Below are 25096 nucleotides of genomic sequence, written 5' to 3' on the forward strand. Positions count from 1 at the left end.
ATATGGTAGGATACACAGTAGATTAAGGCTATGATATAGATGTTGTTGAAATAGCCTAAATATGGTACTGTACACGCACCAGATACTATGCATCATTAGTGAAGGAAGCGAATGATGGTGACTGCAGTGTCAAGGGAGCCATTTTGCACCAAATTCTATTAAACTTATTTAAAGTCACTGAAACTGTACTCAATCACAAGTGTTCGATCACACTTCTGACCGGCGTCTTGTAGACAGTGGAAAGGCTTTGGATGGTAGAAGTCATCAAAAAGTATTCAGCCTCTGATCTTCTCTCAGAGCTATGGCATTTATGTTGAGTTCCGTGTCTGTGGTGACCCCCATGATTTCAATGAGGCACAGCTTAGTGTTGGTAATTCTAATAAGTATCAGGAGTATTTGGTCAGACATTCTTGGACTGCAGGTGAACAGTGCCTGCACTTTGGACACAAATGTTACCTACGACTTATCATCTTACGCCTGCTTGTTGTCCATCCCTTTCTGCATATAGGCATAGTCATTTCATTGACAACAATATCTTGATGGTTTTGGAATTCCCTTCCAAAAATATCAGAATATTTTAAGTTGATTTGGGAAATATTCACTGTCACAATAAAATATAGTATCATATTTTTCCCCCTTGAAGAGTGAAGCTCTTACAGATTACTGAATTGCAGCCCAACTACAACTGGGTTTCAAGTCACTATGCCACTAACTGCAATAAGGCCGAATAACATCCAACCATGTTATCACGGTCTGCTCATCATGAAGATCTAACAGCTGCGAGTATACAATCCATAAATGGACGAGGTCTCTTGATTTTGAAACCCAGAGTGGCTTGAAATAAAACAAAATATCCACTATTCAAGAGACTTTCTCACCAGGCGGAAATGGCTAATATGAGGGGCATCATTTTAGGGTGATTAGAGGAGAGTATTGGGGGGGGGGGGGGGGGGGGAGGGGAATGACAGCATGGTGGGTGCGTGGAACGCTCTGCGGGGTAGTGGGTAGGGGCATTTAAGGAACTCTTAGATAGGCACACGGATGATTGAAAAATGTAGGGAAGGGGTAGATTGATCTTAGAGTAGGTTAAAAGGTCAGCCCAACATCATGGGCCAAAGGGCCCATATTATGTCATAATATTCTACATTCTAGGCATAGTGGAAACCATAAATGGTCTCCAGCAAACAGGAAGCTACAAGTTCCAAGAGAGTTTTTTTAAAAAGTGAGTAGGAAGAAAATTAACAATCAAGTAAAAAGACATTCTAACAAATGAAAGTGAGAGTTTGAAGTTAGGAATATAGGGTAAAGATGCAGCGAGATAACTCAAGCAGCCTGTATGGAAGTCAGAGAGGTTATACTTAAAATGTTTATACAGATTCATGTGCAGATATGACTTGTAGAGCCACAATTCCATAATCATGCCCCGTCACCCAGCTCAAGTGGGAAATCTATCTTCCAGACTGGGAAGAAATATAATTGTGCTCTTTACCTTTGCAGTCAGGACTGTCTAATGTGTAACTGATACAAATACACTCAGTGGCCACTTTTTTAGATACTTCCTATACCTAATAAAGTGGTCACTGACTGTATGTTCCTCGTCTTCTGCTGCCGTAGCCCGTCCACTTCAAGTTTTGACGTGTTGTGTGTTCAGCGATGCATTTCTACACACACTGTTGTAACTCAAGGTTACCTGAGATACTGACATCTTCCTGTCAGCTTGAACCAGTCTGGCCATATCCTCTGACCTCCCTCATTAGCAAAGTGTTTTCGCCCACAGAACTGCCACTCACTGGATTACTTTTTTTTGGTTTTTCACTCCATTCTTTGTAAACTCATGAAACTGCTGTGCATGAAAATCCCAGGAGATCAGCAGTTTCTGAGATATTCAAATTGCCCCATCTGTCACCAACAATCATTTCACAGTCAAAGTCACTTAGATCACATTTGTTCCCCAATCTGATGTTTGGTCTGAACAACAACTGAACCTCTTGACCATGTCTGCATGCTTGTATGCATTGAGTTGCTGCTACATGATTGGTTGATTAGATATTTACATTAATGAAGTGTACAGATGTGCCAAATAAAGTGGCCACTGAGTGTACTCTAATGCAACTCAAGATCTGATCCCACTCTATGGCATCAACAAAGCTTACCTCAGAGTGGTGTTTGAGTTTTTTAAAAATTTAGTGACACTGTGCGGAATAGGCCCGTAAGGCCCTTCAAGACATGCCGCCCAGCAACCACCCTCCTCCCGATTTTAACCCTATCCTAATCACGGGACAATTTATAATGACCAATTAACCTACTAACCAGTATGACTTCGGAATGTTGGAGGAAACCAGATTACCCGGAGAATACCCACACATTCCATGGAGAGGACATACCAATTCCTTACCGAAGATGCTGGAAGTGAACTCTCAACTGTGACATCCCGAGCTGTAATAGCATCATGCTAACCGCTATGCTACTGTAATCTCTTCCAGGAAGATAAAAAATGAACATTTTATTCCAGTACCTATTCGTTATGTTAACTATCAGTACATCTCAAAAGTGCATGCATGGACACTGGAAGACGAGCAGTTGAGCTCTGATGCCACAATCATTCAGCCTACAAATTATAAAATAATATAAATAAAAAGTCACTTCAATGTCCTAATGAAAACATCACTTCCAGGCCCTTCAGCCCATCTAGTCCATGCCAAACCACTGAATATCTCAGGATATTTAATAAAATAAAGGCCATCTGCTCAAAATGCCAATTGTTTATTCCTCTCCAAAGATGCTGCCTGACCTGCTGAGTTCTTTGTGTGTTTCTCTAGATCTCCAGTATCTGCAGAATCTCATGTTTAAATAAAAGTACACTATTTATAAACCATGAAATGTTATAAGATCATTGAAAAAAATTTCATTAGTACCAAACATCTAAATTACAACACTGCAGAACAAACTCTTACTTGTATCGAACTTTCTCGTCCATATCCTCCGAAGGTTCCACTGTAATGCAGGTGACAAGTGCCTCCATGTTGTGCGGCCGTGTGAGAAACTCCACCAGTTTGCGGTTATTGGCCTTGCATTCCTGGAGCACGTCCTCCTCATCCATAAGCTCAAAGAGTGTGACATCCTCACGTTCTAAAAGTGTGTCAATGTGCGACGTTGTGTGAAGGTCAAACTTCCAAAACATAATGAGCTGCAGAACACCAAGCAAAGAGAGATACAGTTATAACTGATCATTTAACATAGTACAAATGTATCATGGATGGAATACATCTACATTTTACATTAGAAAATGCTGACAGCACCATCCTACAGCTTGTTCATGTAACTCTCAGTACTACGTGGACAAAGCTGTAGGTATTGGGAGGGGCAGGTTGGTAGCATAGCAGTTAGTGTGACGTTATTACAGCACTGGTGACCCAAGATCAACTCCTGCCGCTATCCGGAAGAAGTTTGTACATTCTTCACCTAACCGTGTGGGTTTCTTCTGGATACTCTGTTTTCCTCCTACATTCCAAAGATGTACGGATAGTAGATTAACTGGTCACATGGTGCAATTGGCAGGCATGGGCTCGTGGGCCAGAAGGGCCTGTTACTGTGCTGTATCTCTAACTCTAAAATCTAAATACTTCTGTCTCTTCATTGTCATAGATTAGTCTTTGAACATTACGCAAACCATACCTTTCACATGCTAGAAGGGTTCAAGGTGTGGTTCAAGTTTTCTCAAGAGTAGTAACTGATGAGAAATAAATAACGGAGACAAATACAATAACGCAGCCCAAGATCTGATCACCACTCAGTGGTAGCTCAAAGCTTGGTGTAACCCCATTCAAGTACTGACAAAGCACTTTGCAAAAATGCCCATATCCTAAAGATAAATAAAAAGGAGCAATTAAGGGGAAGAATATTCAAACAGATTACAGCTGTATACAGAACAACTAGCTGTCTAAGGTGGAGGGAAGTATGAGCTTGCAAAATGGAGATGCTCTCTAGTTGACTAAAACTTAGCCATGCAGATATGCATTTAAGATAGGGAAGTCAGATTTAATATCAATGATATATGTTGTGAAGTAAACTTGCAGTGCAATATGTAAAAAGATTAAAATTAGAAATAAAATAAGTAGTGCAAAAAGTGAGAAAATGTTCATGGTCCGTTCAGAAATATAATAGTGGAGGGGAAGAAGCGTTTGTACCTACTGAAGATGAAAGATTACTTAAGCATCTTGATCTAAAAGGATCATCTAAACTCACACTTAACAGAGCTACTTGGGTAAGGAACCCCAGCTGGTATCAATGGAAATATCCATGAGTACCAGTTCTTTGGGAGGAATGGATAATTCGATGGGATTGAAATTTTAATAAAAGTAAACTTAATGAGACAAAATCTCAGAAATAACTATCTGAAGTTACAGTAAAGTAATATTTCATCATTTAAAAAAAGTGAATCATATGTACACAGATGGGAGTGAGATAGATTTGTAAGAATAATGACTTTATCATGGGCAGACACCATCAGCATGCCAGATACGAAGACAGGACAAGCAATTAATACAGATAAATGCTCATATGATATATGCCAGTGACTTTAAACCTGATTCTGAATCCGGCAATTCAGTGTTGTTTAATATTTAATGTCATTTCCAGTATACAAGTGTAAAGGAGAATGAAATAATTGTTACTCCAGATTATTTGCAGTGTCTGCAGATAAGGTGACTGACAGGAAATGATAAAATAGTAGTGGTGGGGGGATGTGGAGGGGTGGGTTGGTGGGTGGAGGTGTTGATCAGCCTTGCCTTTTGGGAAAAGTAACTGTTTTTGAGTCTGGTGGTCCTGGCAAAGAATCTTTATCACTATTTTGTATCCAAAAAAAGAATCAGACCACCTGTTTGGAGATGGGAATACTAGATCATAGCCATAGTCATACTTTATTGATCCCGGGGGAAATTGGTTTTCGTTACAGTTGCACCATAAATAATAAATAGTAATAGAAATAGTAATAGTAATATTATTAGTACATAGTAAATAGTAACAGTCATAGAAATGATAAATAGTAATAGAATAGTAATAGAAAATAGCCTCCCTGATCCTGGCTTTCAGGTCCCTCTGTATTGCCCTCAGCTCCTCCCTACTTCCATCTCTAAATGCCCTCTTTTTAGCGTTCAGGATGTCCTTAATGTCCTTTGTCACCCATGGATTGTTATTTGAATAACAAAGGCGAGAGGAAGCAAAGGCCATTAAATTTCAACTTAAAATGAGAAATCAGACAAGACCCCAAAGTTAGCATTCTTCCAATACAATAATGCAATACCATGGTTTTAGATTACCAGCATTTGATTTATGCATCTTTTATAATACTGTCATCTGAATGAGTAAGCAATTTTGATTTATGAAGCTATTTCTTGCTGCAATGAACTGCATGCTACTCTGTGCTTGTATAAAAAATTCCCCTAATGCATTTTACAATCTTTTTGATTTATGAAATTTTGTTCAGTCTTTTCTTGGAATGCATCACTTACCTAAACAAGGAATGGATACACATAACAGCATACAAAATAGCAGAGGTGGGCCATCGGCCTTCATGCCTGGTCTAGCATTCGGGAATATCACCAATTCTCTATCTCAAAAATATGCTTTCTTTACCCATCTCCTGATTCTTTTAAGATCTAGTAATCTTTTGATCTCTGGTCCAAAGACCACAGAACCTCCAATGCTCCAAGATACAGAATTCCAAAGATTCACCATGTTACAATGGCATATACAAATTCACCAAAGACACCACTGTGGTTGGACAAATCACAGGTCATGATAAGTTAGAGTACACAAGTGAAACAGGACACCTAGTTGAGTGCTGCCACAACAAGGCCTTGCTCAATGTCAGTAAAATAAAAGAAATGACTGTTGACTTCAGGAAGGAACAGGAAAGCTAACATCTGCCAGTCCCTATCAGTGGATCAGTAGCGGAGAGGGTCAGAAACTTTAAATTTCTGGGTGATAACATATTGGATGATCACTTCTGAGCCCAGCACATCGATGTAATCACAAGGAAAGTGTGCCAGCATCTTTATTTCATGAGGTAGTAATGAGGTTAACAAAACACCCCAACAAAGTACTAGAGATTTACTGTTGGAAGTTTTGTGACTGGTCACATCAAATGCCCAGAAACACAAGAATAATAGACTCAGCCCAACATCACAGGCACGTTGCTCTCCACCACTGGCAGAAAGAACCTCATGACACTATATCACCCACCATTTCAATTTCTTGCAGCTATAGGACAGGACTGTGAAGTCTCTTTGAGGCATGTTTACCCTGAAGAATTTTAAATCTGCTTTTTGATGGCAGTTCAGTGAGATCCTCTCTTACTGTTTCCCCTCTATGATCTCTGCTGCTCAGCTTGTACTATTTCCCCTCCCTCAGTTTCTTCCCGCTTTCTTTCCAGCCTGATGAAGGGTCTCAGCCCAAAGCATCAAATCTTTATTCCTCTCCATAGATGATGCCTGACCTGCTGAGCTCCTCCAGCATTTTGTACTTTTTTTTTTTGAAAAGGACATGTGCAAAGACGAGTGTGATGATGAGGAGGCATACAGGAGTGAGACAGCTAGTTGGACGGTGTCACAACAAAGACCTTGCACACAATGTTAGTGAACTCACAGAATTGATAGTGGACTTCAGGAAGGGGAAGTTGAGGGAACACCAACCAGTCCTCATTGGGGAAAAGGTGAGCAGTTCCTGGGTGTCAATATCTCTGAAGATCTATCCTGAGCCCAACAAATTGATGCAATTATAACAAAGGCACGACAGCAGCTATATTACATTAGGGGTTTCAGGAGACTTGGTATATCTCCAAAGACACTCACAAATTTCTACAGATGTATGATCATGTACATATTCTACAAATGTACACATCATGGACAGCATTCTGACTGGTTGCACCAATGTCCAGTATGCAGGAGCCACTGGACAGGATTGGAAAAAGCTGCAGGAAGTTGTAAATTCAACAAGCTCTATCCTGGGCACAAGCCTCCCCAGCAGTGAGGACATCTTCAAAAGGTGATGCCTCAAAAAGTAGCATTTGTCATTAAGTAACCCCATCACCCAGGACATGCCCTCTTCTCATTGCTACCACACAGGAGCCTGAAGATGTTTCAGGAACAGCTTCTTCCCACTGTTATCAAATTTCTGAATGAACAATGAACCCATTTACATTACCTCACCTTAGCTGCTCTCTTCTTGCACTACTTATTTAATATATATATTTCTGATTGTAATTTATAGTTTTTTTTATTATGTATTGCTGCAGCAAAACAACATACTTCAGTGACATTAAACTTGATTCTGATACGCAAGTCCCTTTGGACATCAACATCTCACCATTTAAATAGCTAACGTCTGTTTTTTTTTCTACCAGTAGAAAACCCCACATTTTCTATTTTATACGCCATCTGCCACATGCTCTCCACTCACTTGGCCTGTCCACAGTCCTTTGAAGCCTCTGCATCCTCATCACTCGCATTCCCACTTAATTTCATGCCATTACAAAATTGGAAATATGAAAGTGGCACTCTCAGCCCAATCATTGATAGAGGTTGCCAATATTTGGGTCCCTGCAGTATTCATTAGTCACAGCCTGCCAACTTAAAAAGTACTCACTTCTCTTTACTCTTTTCTTAAATCTCAAAACATACTTGCGCTATTCCCATTTCTATCTGCACTAATCTTATTCATCCATCACCCATACAGGATTTTATTAAGAGCTTTCCTTAAGCCCAAATACACGACATCTAGTTGCTCCGCAACCTACTCTATTGGATACATTCTTAACAGATAACAAATTAGACAAACCTGATTTCTCTTTCATAACTCCATGTCAACTATGCTGACTGATTACTTCCTTAGTATCTTCTTATGATCTCCTTTATATTAGATTCTAACATTTTCCCTATAACAGATTTGGTTGCTCCCTATTTCCTCTCTCTCTTCATTCTTTCATAGTGGGGTTTGGAGATGCTACTCTCCAACCTGGAGGAACTGTGCCAGAATCTATAGAATTCTGGTAGATGATTACCAGAGAATTCTCTCTCCGCATAGCCACCTGACTCAATCCTCTGGAAAGTAGATCATTGTCATCAGGATTTATCAGTTTCTGGGTGCATTAACTTCTCCTGTTATTTCTTTACTGATGTTTAGTTTAGTTTTCATCTGCATGGGACCCTGGCTGCTCCAGTATCTCCAAGGGTTTTTTGTGACTTCTTCCTTGAAAACAGACAAAATATTCTTAATTCCTCCATTTCATTGTTCTCTGTTGCAAATTTTCTTTGCCGGCAAGAACCCACATTTGCCATCGTTAGCCTTCTTCTGACACTGCTACAGGAGCTCTTATGGTTTGCTTTAATGTTTTTCACTGGTTGCCCTTGTATTCTACTGCTCTTTATGGTTATCCTTTGCTGAATTTTTGGAAAGCTCTTGCTTCTGTCTTGCAACACACATCAAAGTTGCTGGTGAACGCAGCAGGCCAGGCAGCATCTCTAGGAAGAGGTACAGTCGACGTTTCAGGCCGAGACTATTCGTCAGGTCTTGTACCTCTTCCTAGAGATGCTGCCTGGCCTGCTGCATTCACCAGCAACTTTGATGTGTGTTGCTTGAATTTCCAGCATCTGCAGAATTCCTGTTGTTTGCTTCTCTGTCTTATTGCTTTTCTTGGCAACTATTAAAAGACTTTCCCTAGATATATTACAACCTTTAATTTCAACTGTAATCCATAGGTGGATCATTTTTCCCATCTTTGAGGATCTGTGTTTATCTGTTGCAAAATGCCTGCCATTGACTGTCCACTCTACCATTTAAAACATGTTCCTGTACACTATGACAGGAGTCCAGTTATTAAAATATAGCCCCAACCCTCCACTACCCTATCTGTGAAAAAATCTATTAACCCTACACTGGCCTCATTTTCCACCTCAGAACCCACAAAACCACATTGGAACAAGCCACCCTTGATCCCATAGGCTTCTCTATTTACCAATGCATTATAACTTCACAATTTCCTCTGATTAAATTGAAACTCCCTGGTTCTATATGAACCACATCACTTTACAAACAATGCTAAATTTTATCATATTATAATCATTTGGAACCCCTTTACAAAAAGATAACTCCTCCTCAATGCACAATACCAGGTTTGAAAAATAGCCTGCTCCCCAGTTAGTTCTTGGTCCAGTAATCAATATTGTATATGTTCATTCCAAGTTATTAATACTAAACACAAGAGGTTCTGCAAATGCTGGAAATCTTGAGAATTCTGGAGGAACTCAGCAAGTCAGGCAGCATCTATAGAAGGGACCGAACAGTTGATGCTTTGGGCCGAGACCATTCACCTAGGACCACTGTCATATCTGATCAGATTTTTTCTACTTCAGCCCTTTACCTCTTCAACCTATCCTCTCCCAGCTTCTCACTTCATGTCCCCTCCACCATTCACCACCTTCCAACTCACCTGGTCTCAGCTATCAACTGCCAGCTTGTACTCCTCAATCTTCCCCCACCTTCTTATTCTGCATCTTCCCCCATTGTTTCCAGTTCTGATGAAGGGTATTGGCCCAAAATGTCAAATGCTTATTCCCCTCCAATAGATGCTGCCTGACTTGCTAAATTCTAAACTATATCCAGATTAAAGTACATTATCAGTACAGTCCTGTCAAGGCGCACATAGACAATTTTCCCTAAAATAACCCCAAAGTCTTCAGAAATCTATACCATAAGACCATAATAGCATAAGATATAGGAACAAAAATTGGGCCATTTGGCCCATCAAGTCTGCTCTGCCATTTCATCATGGCTGATCCAATTTTCCTCTCCTGCCTTCTCCCTGTATCCCTTCATGCCCTGACCAATCAAGAATCTCTCCCTCTCTTCTACATGTTTATTTTCTCTATTCCATTTCTGAACTTCGTTATGCACGGCACTAGGAACACCTTCAAGCTGTGATTAACATCTTTTCTAGATTCCTAAAATTTGCTTGCAGGATATCGCCCATCCTTCGACCTGTATTATTGTACAACTTCAGGCTCTTTGGTATGTTCTATAGTCATTTAGTATGCCCTTGTCCATGGCACCAGCAAGATAACATACCAAATAGGAACACAAGACCTCCACGAGGACCACAACCTTGTCATGGTTTGGAGCCTTACGTGCTTCAATGGCCCAGAGAGCTATGTTGGCTGGAGTTATGCTTTTGGACATGGTAGAGTCAGTCTTGTCAAACAGATCAAAGGAGAGAAGCCAGAGTAAGAGTGGTCCATCGGTCTTCCAGATTCAGGGCAAAATACTGGTAAAATAAAACTGTTAAGGAAATAGCAATAAAGAATCCTTCCACATCTGAATGCGATGGTATTACTGAGTCTCTACCCTGGGCTCACATGGCCACTGGTAGTGAAAACTGAGAGGAAGCTAGTGGCATAACGAAGGAAGCCCTGAACACCTCCAGAGATGGAGGACCTTCATTGCTGCCCTAAATGCCAGCAGCAGTAAGGAACACAAAAGATTCAACAGATGCTGAGCAGCATTCTCAAAATGTTGGAGGAACTCATGGTAGGCAGCATTTATGGAGAGGAATAAACAGTCAATGTTTCAGGCCGAGACCCTTCATCAGGACTGGCCTGATAAAGGTTCTGGCCCAAAACTATTTATTCCTCTCCATAAATGCTTCCTGACCTACTGGGTTCCTCCACCATTTTGTGTGCGATACCAAGCAGGAGCCACAAAATGCATATCTGAACTCTCCCTGAGCCACTTGGACTACCATGTTTCAGGTTCTGGCTGATTTGTTCAGGATCTATCACCCTCAAGCACCCAAAAGAAAAACCTGAATGCAAAGACCACCTGCTTGCTACTACTAGGCCAAATGACCATCACATCTTGTGTCTGCACAGTCTTTAGCTGAGGTGTGGCAAAGTTCCCAAAAACAAGTCCTGAGCTTCTCAACACACTGCTGGTTGAGGAAGCCGTCACATGCAAATTGGCTGCTATCCTCATGCATTCTTAACCACAATGCTAGCATTGGCAGCTTAGCAGCTAAAAGTATCAGGAGATTCCAAAGTGCTTTGTATAGACATATTGTGATGCATAAATTTCCTCAAAATTAATAGCCCATCTACAAACGCTATCTCAAATATGAAGTTAAATTGAGCTATGTCACCACACCTTAATAGGGGTCACTGCCTGAAGGAAAGAATTACAATGCTGGGGGAAGGGGGAATTCTAACAATTCTGAACACTGACGGATGAGATGAGCATTACATTAAATTAAAGGGAACCATAACCACTGGCTAAAGGGAGGGGAAAAACAATTTTAAATTGTGTAAGTGAATCTGCACATGTATGCCCACAAAATGTTTCAATCTGACGTACCCGCCACTGGCTGGCTTCTTCCAAAATGAGTAGTTGTCTGACCAGAACTCCATGCAACCGGCAACCTCCATGGAATGGGACATGAGCAGCACCCATGGGTGCTGAACTCAACTGAAGGACAGGGGGAGTGGGGTTTAAGGGTTCACACTAGATGACCAAGCAAGCTACATGGGTGCTTCAAAATTTACTCTACCATTTGTAGCCAGCACTATAAAAAGGAAGTCAACCCGCAATATTGGTTTTGAAATAAATAGCCATGCTGAGGCATGCATGAAAGCTGATTACAGTTAGGAATGGATTTGCTGGAGTTTAAAATATAGCACTCTCCAGTTTCAAGACATGTGTGATGGATCAGATAGCCCACTGGAACAGGTCAGAAATCCTAAACTAAAAATTGCATCACAGTGCATCCATTTTGAGTCCTGCCATATCCTTAAAATGAATCTTCTCTTGCTCCAGTTCTTTTTTTAAACCAAAGGAAGATAGGATTTTAGTTCAAACATGTAATTACCCAATAAATCTTCTTCCTCTCAATTTCAATTATACTAATCTTGACATGTTCTAGTTTTATGAAGACAATGACAGAGATGCTGCTGGATAAGTTGCTCTATGTATCTCACAGATGTGACTACACACAGGGAATACCAACTATCTATTCAACTGACAACAGTAAAACACTGAAATATCTTCTCATTTGTTGTTTTCATAATGCCCTCTTCTATTAACCAAAATAAACTTTATTCACAATTATAGTAAGTATATACAATAATATAGGGCAGGTGGGGCTTGTCAGCCTTGGACGGCAGCCCACCTAGAAGGAAAACTCTGATTTTTCACCTTCGCTGCCTTGCGGCCATACCCAACCATGGGAAAGGCTTGAGGAGTAAACCCTGAGGAAGAACTCCGGAGCCAGAGTTCCTAAGGCAGTTTGATGTCGCTTATTGCCCTTCCTTTGGACTACATCAGTGATGTGGAGAGGAGAAACCCGCTGCATGGGCAACAGCCGGTTCTTCAAATCTTCCACCCTGGAGAGGACAGTTCACCAGAGGCGCAAACCTATGATCCCCTGGGATTGATGGCTACCTACTATACAAAGATAAACCATGCAAAGCCTTTTCATTCCTGGACAATGCATTTAATAGTGTTAACACCTTCTTCCAAACTGATGACATCTTTGCCACTCATGTGACTCCCTGGGGGTAATAGAATATTTTGAGCCTTTTGCCACTCAACACAGCCTCTCGCTGACCAGTAGTGAAAGGCTCCTAGACTATGGTCCTTCACCAAAGAGCCTTTGTGTTGAGTGCACCAAGCTTCAGTGCTTTCCTCAGTATGCACTCCTGCAGCTTGGAACATGCCAGTCAGCAGTATTCTTCTATGGCTATCTCAGGCCAACAAATTCAAGCACAACAAAGGGACGTCTCTCACACTCTCATCTGGGTATTGTCCATAGATCCGAGAGTCCTCTGTCACACAACTGCTTAGGATGAACCATGACATAGGCCCTTGCATTAGTACAGCAATGCTTAGTCGACTATGGGGCTTACAGGACCACAGCCGTGCTTTCCAACACTGGGCACAGACAGTACTTCAGCACATAAAGGCACTTGCTGCCCATGTACTCGGGTTCAACACAAGGCCTGATGCAGACAGATATGAAGGTGGTCATCAGGATGAGGGTGACATTGGGTTCACTTTTGCCCCTGCCGTCCAGGGACTTGTGCATTGGGACCTGTCTGACTTACTCCATCCTGGATCTCCAGATGGCCTGAGTGGTTTCTAAGCTAGAAGAGAAAGGGATAAGCTACATCTGTGCCGAGCACTGCAGTTCCAAAAACACCTTACACCAGATGATCAAGTTCTTCCCTGTTATTGGGAGGGCGCGCCCTCCCTACAGTCCTAAGTTTTCTTCCCAATCTGCTCCAGCCAATTCTTGTTAAATGCCGAGTCCCTCCAAACTCGATCTCCAGCGTCTACAGGCACAGTGAAGAGACGCTACATGGTTGACTTTGGCTCCTGATGCCAACTCAAATTGGTTGTAGATTCTGAAAAGTCTGCAGACTGACTTCAGATCTGAAAAGTCTGCAAACTGACTTCAGATCCAAGCAGAAGACAGTGATATCATCAATTATAGGGAGATTTTCACCTGGGTGCTTCCACTTCCTGACAACATTACCCCTCTTATGTTCTCGACCCTTCTGATGGCTTCGGCAAAAGGTTCTATATACCACACAAACAAGATAGAGCAGAGTGAACAACTTGATGGGAAAGCTATCTACAGCGGTCTTCATTGAATGTCTGTTCAACCAAGGGCAGCAGCACATGAACTCAAGACATACCTATGGTTTTCCAAGTGCACTTACATCAAACTGAAATTAAACACAGGGTGATGGTTAACTTGAGGCTCAAGTTTCCAGTTCCTGAAATAGCTTAACATGAGAGATTCCATCTGGGTGGACTCCAACCTGACAATATGAACTTCAATTTATTTAACTTCTGATAATTTTTCCTTCCTGCCACTTCTCTCTTCCACTCCCCATTCTGGTTCTCTTCTCCTCACCTCCTCCCTCTGATGACCCTCCTCTGTCCCTTTTTCTATATGGTCCGCTTTCCTTTCCAATCAGATTTTACTTCTCCTTCAACCCTTTACCTTTTCCACCTCTTAACTTCCTATTTCAGCCCCTCTCCTCTACCCACCTTCCCTGGTCCCAACTATCACCTTCCAGCTTGTATTCCTCACCGACTTCCCAGCCTTCTTATTCTGGCTTCTGTCCCCTTCTTGATGAAGGGTCTCAGCCCGAAAAGTCGACTGTAGATTGCTTTATATTTATAAAGTTGTATTTTCTTTATTGGGTTCTTTCTGCTTAGTGGGCTTTTCTAATGCCGTGTCAGATCCAGAGTAACAATCATTTCATTCTCCTTTATACTCCTATGGAAAAATGACAGTAAACAATCTTGAATCTTGTTTATTTCCTGACTTGTTGAGTTCTTCCAACATTTTGTGTTTTATATTCTTTTCTCCACTCTGTGTACTGGAACATGAACCTTTGTCCCTCATCACGCCAACACTCATCTGTAAGAGAAGCTCTCAGTGCAGCCATCAAAGAGCGGTAAAACTGCACACATTGGACTGCAGGTGATAGGCCATGGTGTGATGTAACCCAACACCAAGGTTCTGGGCCATCACAGCCCATAGGTCTAATGTGAATTAGGGACCAGAGTCAGAGGAAATATCAGATGGGGTGCCAAACCAATCAACCCAGATGCTGATGAACACCCAAGCCACATCTGCAGCCGTTGCTGCTAGAGGAACGACTTCTGGCCACCTGATGATATGTTTCACCATGGTAAGGAAGTGCATGAAACTGTGGGAGAGGATGGGGGGAGAGAGGGAGCAGAGGACTAACCAAGTCCACATCGACATAGTCAAACTGTCGCTCAGTGATCACAAAAGGTGCCAATGGCACCCAAACATGACAGTTAATTTTTGCCTGCTGGTACACCACACAGGCTGCACTCCAATTCCGCATGTCCCTTCTAAGGCCATGCCACACAAACTTTAGTGTAAGCAGTTTCTGTGAGGCCTTACAGCCCAGGTGCAAGAAGCCATGAATAGTTTTTAAAAAAGTCCTCCTCCAGTTAGCGGAATGATGGGACAAGTGCGACCAGTTGAGACTTCTCATAGGAGAGATACCCCAGCTTCCCTTAAGTTAATGTCAGCCAACCACAAGCCCGTAACTGCTACTCAGTAAGCCTGGGCCTCTGGGTCAGTAACTTGGTCGGCTGCCATGCCAGCATAGTCAACCCTCACATATATGCCTCTCACGGCCAGTTGTTGAGGCAATCAGCCACAGCATTACTTTTCCCCTTGATGTGTTGCATATCAGTTGTGAACTCATATATAGGCCAGGTGGCACTGCTGCTGTGCAGACAAAGGGTCTGATACTTTGACCATTGCGTGTACGACAGGTTTGTGGTTAGCAAACACTGTGAAATGGCGACCCTCTGGAAAAGAACAAAACTGATGGACAATCAGACAGAAGCAGAGAAGTTGGTGGTCAAACATGCTGTATGTCCTTCAGGGGAGATAGAGCTGCCGGCTGAAGGAGAGCGGCTGCCACATGCCTCCGACCAACTGTTCATGCAAAGCACCCGCAGCAGAGTCTGAAGTGTCAGTAGTAATGACTATAAGTGCTTTGGGGAGCGGGCGCCACAGTACAGTCACGTTGGAAAGAGCTTGTCTGGTGTCATCAAATGCTCTGGTCATGTCCACTGACCAGTCAAGCACATCACTAGGGACACCATACATATACTCTAAGGGGAAGCATAAGGTCAGCAATTCACAGAATGAAATGGTGATAGAAATTCACCATACCTAAAAATTCTTGTTTTTTCAGTAGTGCGGGCTGGTGGGAAATCCTTAATAACAGCTACTTTTGATAGAAGGGTTTTCACACCTTCTATGGAGATGTGCTGGCCAAGAAAGCCCACAAAGCATGTGCAGAAACTCAGATGCAAAATGGGGTTATCACAGCCGTCTTGGGAGCATCCTCCGAGCACACACGCACCTGATGGTAGCCTCTAAGTCAACTTCAGAAAAAAATTAACTTTCCGGCTAAACATGCCAGAAGTCTTGGATGTGTGGGACCAGGTAACAATTGGGTATGGTGCTCTCATTGAGGCAACAATAGTTGTCACATGGGCGGCAACCACCATCGGACTTAGAGACCATCTAGAGGTGCAAAACCTAAGGGCTATTTGACTTGCGTACAATGCCAACTCTTTCCATGTTGGCAAACTCAGCCTTCGCGGTTGCCAATTTTTCAGGGTTCAGTATATGAGTGGGCATGGACCGCTGGCCAGATGTAGAAATGTGGAGCTCAACCCCATGTTTTGTAACTGTGGATGAGAACGTGGGCTTGGTGAGGTTTGGGAATTTGCCCAGCAGTTGAGTGAACTCACATACAGTTCTGCACGCACTTGACAGAATTGTTGTAAGAAACAGGGAGCAGGGTAACAACCCAAAGTCCGTGACATACACAAGCTGGCGGTTCTAAAGATCCCCTAAAAGAACTTGGGCACACAAGGAATCTGCGCCAAGCAGAGTTCTAGCCACTTTAGCCAGGACGAAGTCCCATGCGGAATATCACTCACTAAAGCAGAGCGTCGCCCATCGTGCCCTGCAAGTCTGGATCCTGCTGCTGTCGGCAGCCTCCTGCGAGGTTTCATTGCTCTTTGCCTTCTCATCAGTAGGTGATGCTGGCAGCACATTGGAACCCATGGTGTTCACAGATCTCTCATGCCTCAATGTGCTGGCACTTGCTAGCATTTGTACCAAAATGAGATTGGTAAAAGCACAGACCCAGCATTGGCTCTTTCACGTGCATGCGTTGGAGGCCCTCCTGACCAGGCAGGGAAAGGAGGAATGATGCACCATTGACTGGCTGAGTGTAGACTGTCAGCCATTTTAGCAAGCTCCCTATAGTCCTTCACGGATGCATTAGTGAGGACTACGCGAACTTTATCAGGCTTCTGCAGAACGAAAAGTTCTTTAAAAATAAAACAAAGATGGTGATTTCCCAGGAGAGACAGTGTGTGTGGTCCATTAGCTCTGAAGGCCTAACATCCCTCAGACCAGGTAAAGAAAGCAAGTGTTTGGCACACTCAGGCTCCGGTAGTCCAGAAGTCTGTAATAGCGAGTTTTCAGTATGTGTTATTTTTCACGTTCAGGTAAGTGTTCAAGCAGACTCACCACTCTTGTTGCTGTGGAGCTACTGAGCGACACTACTATGTAGTAATATTTAGTGTCGTCTGCGGAGATTTCTCGCAGCGCGAGTTGGGCCTCAGCTTGTACAAACCAAGCGATGGCATTTTGTTCTCAAAACTCAGGCAGTTTCAAAGCAACTGCGTTGGCTGTAATGTTGAATAACTCTGAAATCATGCTAGATTATCGGGGTTACCAATGTAGGTTTCATAAATAAAATGGCAGCTGCGTTTTAAGTTGAAGGGAAAGTGTAACAACTCCTATAACGTCCTCCAAACACAGAACATAAAGCGCAGCTTAAAAAAAATCTACATATCATTACATCAGACCAGCCTCTTAAAGTGAACTGCAACTCAATGTCAGTGGTTGCGAATTATGCTTTCCACCCATTACCTTACGCTACACACCCCTCATTCTCTAGGAGTCTTTCCTGTGGCGCCACAACAGATCCGTAGAAAGAATACAACTGCAGGCAATGTAGTGGTATTTTAGTTGAAAGAGTGAGAAGCCATTTCACTCAAATACCTTAGCTCCACTTGATTCAAAGTTTTGCAATTAATATCAAACCAAGGCTTACACAAGTTACAAAGTAGTCTTCTTATAAATCACAGGAAACTTGTTTTTAATTCTGCCAACATTGTCTTTCTAAGTGAATGATCAAAACCAGACACTTCCCACGTATATTCTTGATCTACCACGGAACTATATTCAACTATATATACACTCATTTGTGTCACTTTAAAGCATAAATGTGAGGCATATGCCAAAATTCTGCAAGAAAGAAAATACAGTTATAAATCAAATTGTACAAAATGAAACCAGAATAAGGGCAAAGGAACCAAGTTTTAATATTCCCTGAATATACCCTGAATTTATTGTCCAATGATGTCACCAGTACTTTATCTGAACTAAAAATACAGAGCAGATCCAATCCTAGTTTGGAAGTACACAGATCTATACATAAATAATATATTTGCATACCATTTACACTTCACGTGGACATACGATCATTAATTTACTCTACAAAAGAATGCAGTAAACATTAGCCCATCTCACCTTCTACTCCATTTGATATCATGACTCATCTTGTACTTCAGTACTACTTGCCTGTGTTACTCCCATATAACTTAATTCTCCTAACACTCAAAACTCTGCCGTGCTCATTCGCTCCCTCTCCTTTGAATATACTGTGCCTCCACTCTCGCAAGGAGAATTCCACAGATTCACCACAATCTGGATGCAGAAATTTCTCCTTAATTCAGTCGTAGGGCATTGGTCCCTAGTTCTGGAGACTCCAGCCACGGGAAAGATCATCTTCACATTTACCCAACTGTGCCTCTTAAGAGTTTATGCTTCAGCAATCCCTTGATGACTGCAATTCCACCTGTCGGACAGGTCCCTTCCTTCCCCCAGATGCCACCATTTAGCAAGTCATAAAATAGACACTAAATAATAGAAATACAAGACACTGGCTGTTCTCTCTAGAATTGAGGCTCAGAGATCTGATCATTATTTGCCCTATGTAGTTATAGTACACCTATGTAGTACACCTATAAACTAGGCTGTGGTTGGAATATTCCAAAAAAATCATAAGCCAAAGACCTTGATGAGCACATACAAGTGGTGGGTAGAATCAGAGAGAATTCAATAATTCATTTCATTCTCTTCCCGACTACCATCAGGCTGGAGGTGGAAGTCTTGGGGTCCCATGCCACCAGGTTCAAGAACAGTTGTAGCTTTACAACATTGGGCTCCTGAACTGGCATGAATGACTTCACTCACCTTAGCACCGAACCGATTCCTTACACAGCCTTAGACTCACCATCAGGGGCTCAGCTTTATGAATGGTTTTTCTTGGATTCTTTATTGTACTTCTTTATTTTCCTGGGGGTACTTGCAAGAAGACACACCTTGAGGTTTAATATAAAACATGCGAGCAGAATTTGGCCATTCAGCCCATCGAGTCTGCTCTGTCATTCCATCATAGCTGACTCCAGATCCCACTCAACCACCTCATACACCAGCCTTCTCACCATACCTTCTGATGCCCTGACTAATCAGGAAACTATTGACTTCCGCCTTAAATATACACACAGAGCATTCCACAGACTAACTACACTCTGGTTTAAAAAAAATCCTCCTTACCTCTAGCTCTGGATACCCCCACCATAGAAAACATCCTCTCCCCATCCACCCTATCTAGTCCTTTCAACTTTCGGTAGGTTTCAATGGAAATCTCTCGCATTCTTCTAAACTGCAGTGAGTACAGGCCCAAAGCTGTCAAATGCTCCTCATATGTTAACCCCTTCACTCCTGGAATCATCCTCATGAACCTCAACTGGACTGTCCCCAATGACAACACATCCTTTCTGAGATATGGGGCTCAAAACTACTGACAATACTCCAAGTGCAGCCTGACTAGGATCTCATAAAGGCTCAGCATTATCTTCTTGCTTTTATATTCTATTCCCTTTGAAAGAAATGCCAATATTGCATTTGCCTTCTTTACCACAGACTCAACCTGTAAATTAACCTTCTGGGAATCTTGAACAAGGACTCCTCATTCCCTCTGCACCTCTGATGTTTGAACCTTCTCTCCATTTAGGTAACAGTCCGTGTTATTTCCCAAATACAGCATTCCATATGCCACTTTTTTAACCCATTCTTCCAATTTGTCTCTGCTGCAATCACATTGCTTCCTCAGCACTGTGTACCCCTTCACCTATCTTCGTATCATCCACAAACTTTGGCACAAAGCCATCAATTCCATTATCCAAATCACTGACAAGCAATGTGAAAAGTAGCAGTCCCAATACAGAACCCTGAGGAACACCACTAGTCACTGATAGCCAACCAGAATAAAGCCCCCTTTAATCCCACATATTGCCCCCTGCTTGTCAGCCATTCCTCTATCCAAGCCTGTATCTTTCCTGTAATACTATAGAATTTTATTGTGTTAAGCAGTGGTGTAAATACTTCGATAATAAATTTACTTTGAACATTGGCTATTAAGTCAGAAAATGACAGCAATGCCAGGGAGGTTCTCCAATTTACAAAAAAAAAGCTTTATCTGCCATTTTGAATGCAATGTATTTTTGTTAATTCCTTTCTCTACTCCTAGTCATGCCTGAAGGTAATTGACTATTTGCCAGGTTTCGCATGCAAGGAGTTTGGGCTCATGAACTATTCAGAAAGTATATAGGCAACCACTTCCGTGACAAAGGCAAACATATCCAGTACCTAATCATTTTCTAATTGGGTGTTTATCTGCATGCTTGCAAGTATGAAACGTCATGATCTGTCACTAAAACAACAGTGAACTCATTTCATCCAGCCATATAACACAGTATTAGCCAATGAGGTAGCTACATGCCGCCTTAGACTTTTAATTGTGATATAGACAACTCTCATTATGACTCAAGTGCACTTTTGAATCATATGTATAATATCCAACGCTGCAACCCTACTCAACTAACCTGTTGGAATCATCAGTAATAAAACAAACCCTTCTTTGGAGCACTTCTCTGTAACCAATGGGAAAATGTTAACTCATGTAATACCCACCATAATGTGCCAATACTTACTATTTTTGCTAAATAAACCAAGGGTGACCCTCAAAACAAAATATTCATGACAGTCTTCAAACTGAAAGCAAGGAAATGTGCCAATGTACATAAACATGGTCCATATCTGACAACTCCCTCTCCCTTCTCCTTCTCACAGACTATCTCTGGAGACAGCTTATCCACTGATGTCTATTATAAACCAACAGACACAGACACAACTACCTGGACTATCTTCTTCCTACCTTGCTACTTGTAAAAACACCATCCCCTTCTCTCAATTCCTCTGTCTCTGCTGCATCTGCTCTCAGGATGACGCTTTTCATTCCAGAACAAAGGAGATTACCTCCTTTTTCAAAGAAAGGGGCTTCCCTTCCTCCACCATCAACGTTGCCCTCAGCCACATCTCTTCCATTTTACACACGTCTGCTCTTACCCCATCCTCCCACCACGTTACCAGAGATAGGGTTCTTCTTGTCCTCCCCTACCATTCTACCAGCCTTTGCGTCCAACATATAATTCTCCACAATTCCTGCCATCTCCAATGGGATCCCACCACCAAGCACATCTTCCCTCACCCCCTCCCCTTCTGTTTTCCACAAGGATCGCTGCATACGCAACTCCCTTGTCCATTTGTCCCTCTCCACTGATCTCCCTCCTGGCACTTACCCTCGCAAGCGGAACAAATGCTACACCTGCCCTCCTTACACTTCCTCCCTCACTACCATTGAGGGCCCTAAACAGTCCTTCCAGGTGAGGTGACACTTCACCTGTGAGTCTGTTGGAGTCGTATACTCCTGGTGTGGCCTCCTGTATATCGGTGAGACAGGACGTAGATTGGGAGACTGCTTCACCAAGCACCTGTGCTCCATCTGACAGAAAAAGAGTTATCTCCCAGCGGCCACCTATTTTAATTCCACTTCCCATCCCCATTCCGATATATCTATCCATGGCCTCCTTCATTGTCATGATGAGGCAACACTTAGGATGGAGGAACACCACCTTAAATTCCATTTGGGTAGCCTCCAACCTGATGGCATGAGCATCGATTTCTTGAACTTCCGGTAATACCCCCACCCCTCTCTCCTTCACCATTTCTCATCCTCTTTTCCCTCTCTCACCTTATCTCCTTGCCCGCCCATCATCTCCCTCTGGTGCTCCTCTCCTCTTTTCTTTCTACCATGGCTTTCTGTCTCTTTCACCAATCTACTTCCCAGCTCTTTATTTCCCCCTTCAGGTTTCACCCATCACCTTGTGTTTCTCCCTCCCCTCCTCCCACCTTTTAAATCTACTCCTCAGCTTTTTTCTCCTATCCTCCTAAAGGGTTTCGGCCCAAAACGTCAACTGTACTCTTTTCCATTGATGCTGCTTGGCCTGCTGAGTTCGTCCAGCATTTTGTGTGTGTTGCTCGGATTTCCAGCATCTGCAGATTTTCTCTGGTTTGTGACTTCAAAACTCCTGCTGACTTATGCACAATTAGCTGTACTCTTCATCAGCTAGTCATTTCTGAAGCATCTAGATGAGTAAAGGAATTAAGTGTATGTGCCGGTATCACTGAGGAAAGGAATAGCTGTTTATTTACCTTTCTCAACCAGACACCTTAAAAAAAGTCTGGTTAGGGCAAATGTCACCAGGTTTCTCAGTGAATTATCCTCAGTGATTTCTCATAACATCAAATCATGAACCTCACTATCGTGTAACTAGAACACAGGGCATTATAGCACAGCACAGGCCCTTCGGCGTATGATGTGGTGCAGACCTTTTAACCTACTCTAAAATCAACCTAACTTTCCTCTCCCACATTAATCCAACATTAGACAATACACTTTTAGACAGGAGTCACAAAATACAGAGCATTTTGTTGAATCAAAATAGCATGGCATTCCTCACATACTCAATACCAAGCACCAATATGAGTTCTCGTAAGAGCAGAATGATATTCCTCCACAACCAGCACAAGTATCTCAGTATAGCCTAGCCTTTTTCACCTCAGACAGTTGAAGAAGTTTCCTGTGGGCCCCCAAATCCTAAGAACATTCTATAGGGGCACTATTGAGAGCATCCTGACTGGCTGCATCACTGCCTGGTATGGGAACTGTACCTCCATTAATCGCACGATTCTGCAGAGAGTGGTGCAGACAGCACAGCACAACTGTAGTTGTAAACTTCCCACTATTCAGGACATTTACAAGGACAGGTGTATAAAAAGGACCCGAAGGATCATTAGGGATCCAAGTCACCCCAAGGACAAACTGTTCCAGCTGCAACCATCTGGGAAATGGTACCGCAGCATAAAAGCCAGGACCAACAGGCTCCGGGACAGTTTCTTCCACCAGGCTATCAGACTGCTTAACTCATGCTGACACAACTGTACATATTGACTATCCTGTTGTACATACTAGTTATTATCTAAATACTACTAAAACTCTCATGCTCTGTCTGTCCGTTTGTGACCTCCAATTAGCACAAACAGTGCATTGCAGCGGCACTTTTTTTTTGGCTAAATCGAACTAAAATGCGCTAACACAAAATGCAGGCAAAGTTCAGGGTTATATATTCATTTAAAATTGCTCATTCGCCAAAATCAACAGGCTCCCTTTTAACCCGAGAGCCAATCGGCCATGATGGAAATTGGGACGCAACAGCCCAACGTATGTGCACGGCCAGCCTCAGCAGCGACACCTACCGGAGCAAAAGGGCAGGGCAGCTCTATTTCGAGGGGTCACATTCTGCTAATCACCATCAGCATGTGCAGGATTGGGACAGATTTAACTGCCACCCATCAGTAAGAGATAATCAAATCTTATTGTAATAACGTACTTCGAGACACTCATAAAACCCTTTGCTGCAGTCAAAGGACAGTGGTGACTATATCACATCCATTTAGGAGAGCACCAACCATATCATCAAGAATAATCAGCATTCTTTGCTGTTATTGCTTCGTATCTTCTATCCAGCATTAGGGTAAAAAAAAAAGGTCAGCCTAATTATGCCGTGTGGAAAGGGAAGGGGGTCATTATGGTCAAGAGATGACCCCAAATGTCGTCAGGAAGCGGCAAGGAGAGGGAGAGAACAAGAATCAGATGAGGCCAGGGGCGCACAACTCCAGGATCAAAGAGTCAGGACAAAAAAAGATGAGAGAAGAAGAGACAGAGGAGAGGCATGCACATCTCCAGGATCAGAGACAAACAACAAACAGCAGAAGAGATGAAGAGACGGGGAATGAAAGGGTTGCACATCTCTGGAATGACAACGAGAGGCACAAGAGTAGCAGATAAAGCAGAAATGATGCCATCAAAAGTGTCCTTTTGTTAAATAAGGAGCAGCTATATTTGCTTTGCTACACGTGTTCTTCTTTAATAAACTGAGGTTTTCTACTTCAGTTTCCAAAGCAAAGCGATACCAGGAAAATTTAATGTTCATTCTGGTCACATCAGAGGGCACCACCCTTCTCTCAAAGGGTGCCCCAATGGGTCACCCTGTTGTCTAGTAAATTACTATAAATTGCACATTACACATTTAGATGGAGATATAAAGATTTTTACTCATGTATATGAAGGATGTAAGTAATAAAGTCAATTAAATTCAAATACAATATATCCTGGAACCTAGAGAGAAACGGAGTGGGGGAAACTGTGCTGTGTTTTTAAGTTTTCTTTCTGATTCTTGCCTGTAACCATATTTGCCCAAAGTTCACATTCAGATAAAGAAACAATTATCTTCTCCCAAAAAAAATCATTCTAATGATTAGCAACACACACAAAATGCTGGAGGAACTCAGTAAGTCAAGCAGTATCTATAGAAGGGAATGAACAGTCAAAGTTTCAGGCTAAGACTCTTCATCAGGACCCAAGTTGAGTCCCAAGAGAAAGTCTCAGCCTAAAATGTTGACTGTTTATTCCACTCCATGGATGTTGCCTGATCTGCTGAGTTCCTCTAGCATTTCCTGGGTGTTGCTCTGGACTTCCAGCATCTGCAGGACCTCTTGCGTTTAACCCTCGGGAAAAGAAGCAATTTTGGGAAAGTAGCATTTAAAATCCTGATTTCAACCTGGATTTGTGCTTACTCCCATAAACATCAATAGTAACAATGAGAACTGTTGAATGGTTTCTCTGTACCCTGTATTCACAGAAGCAATACCTTCAACAACCACTACTATGGATATCTAACTGGTTCACTGAAGCACGTGATTAACCAAGACGTAACCTTACTGCTACAACATACAGTATTCAACAAGATTTTAAGACTGAACCACAAGCTCCAAAAAAAACTAATTAGAATAGATCAGTGATAATGTAGACAGAACGTGTTTTATTTACCTTTCTCAAATTAGAAGGAAAATCTTTGGAAGCCATTTTGTTAAGCTCAT

The 25096-nt window shown here is 42.3% G+C and overlaps 1 protein-coding gene across 3 annotated transcripts in view; it reads right to left on the reverse strand.

The window, feature by feature from the left end:
- The window catches only part of LOC140205017 (serine/threonine-protein phosphatase 6 regulatory subunit 3-like), a 207794-nt gene that overhangs the window by 152881 nt on the left and 29817 nt on the right, over positions 1-25096 (reverse strand). For all 3 annotated transcript variants that reach the window (XM_072272080.1, XM_072272079.1, XM_072272077.1), the window contains exon 2: positions 2955-3187. In XM_072272080.1, coding sequence (XP_072128181.1) covers positions 2955-3181 — 227 coding nt within the window. In that variant the 5' untranslated portion in view covers positions 3182-3187. The remainder of the gene's footprint in view (positions 1-2954; positions 3188-25096) is intronic.

This window comes from Mobula birostris, chromosome 11 (genome assembly GCF_030028105.1).
Source record: "Mobula birostris isolate sMobBir1 chromosome 11, sMobBir1.hap1, whole genome shotgun sequence".
Lineage (NCBI taxonomy): Eukaryota > Metazoa > Chordata > Chondrichthyes > Myliobatiformes > Myliobatidae > Mobula > Mobula birostris.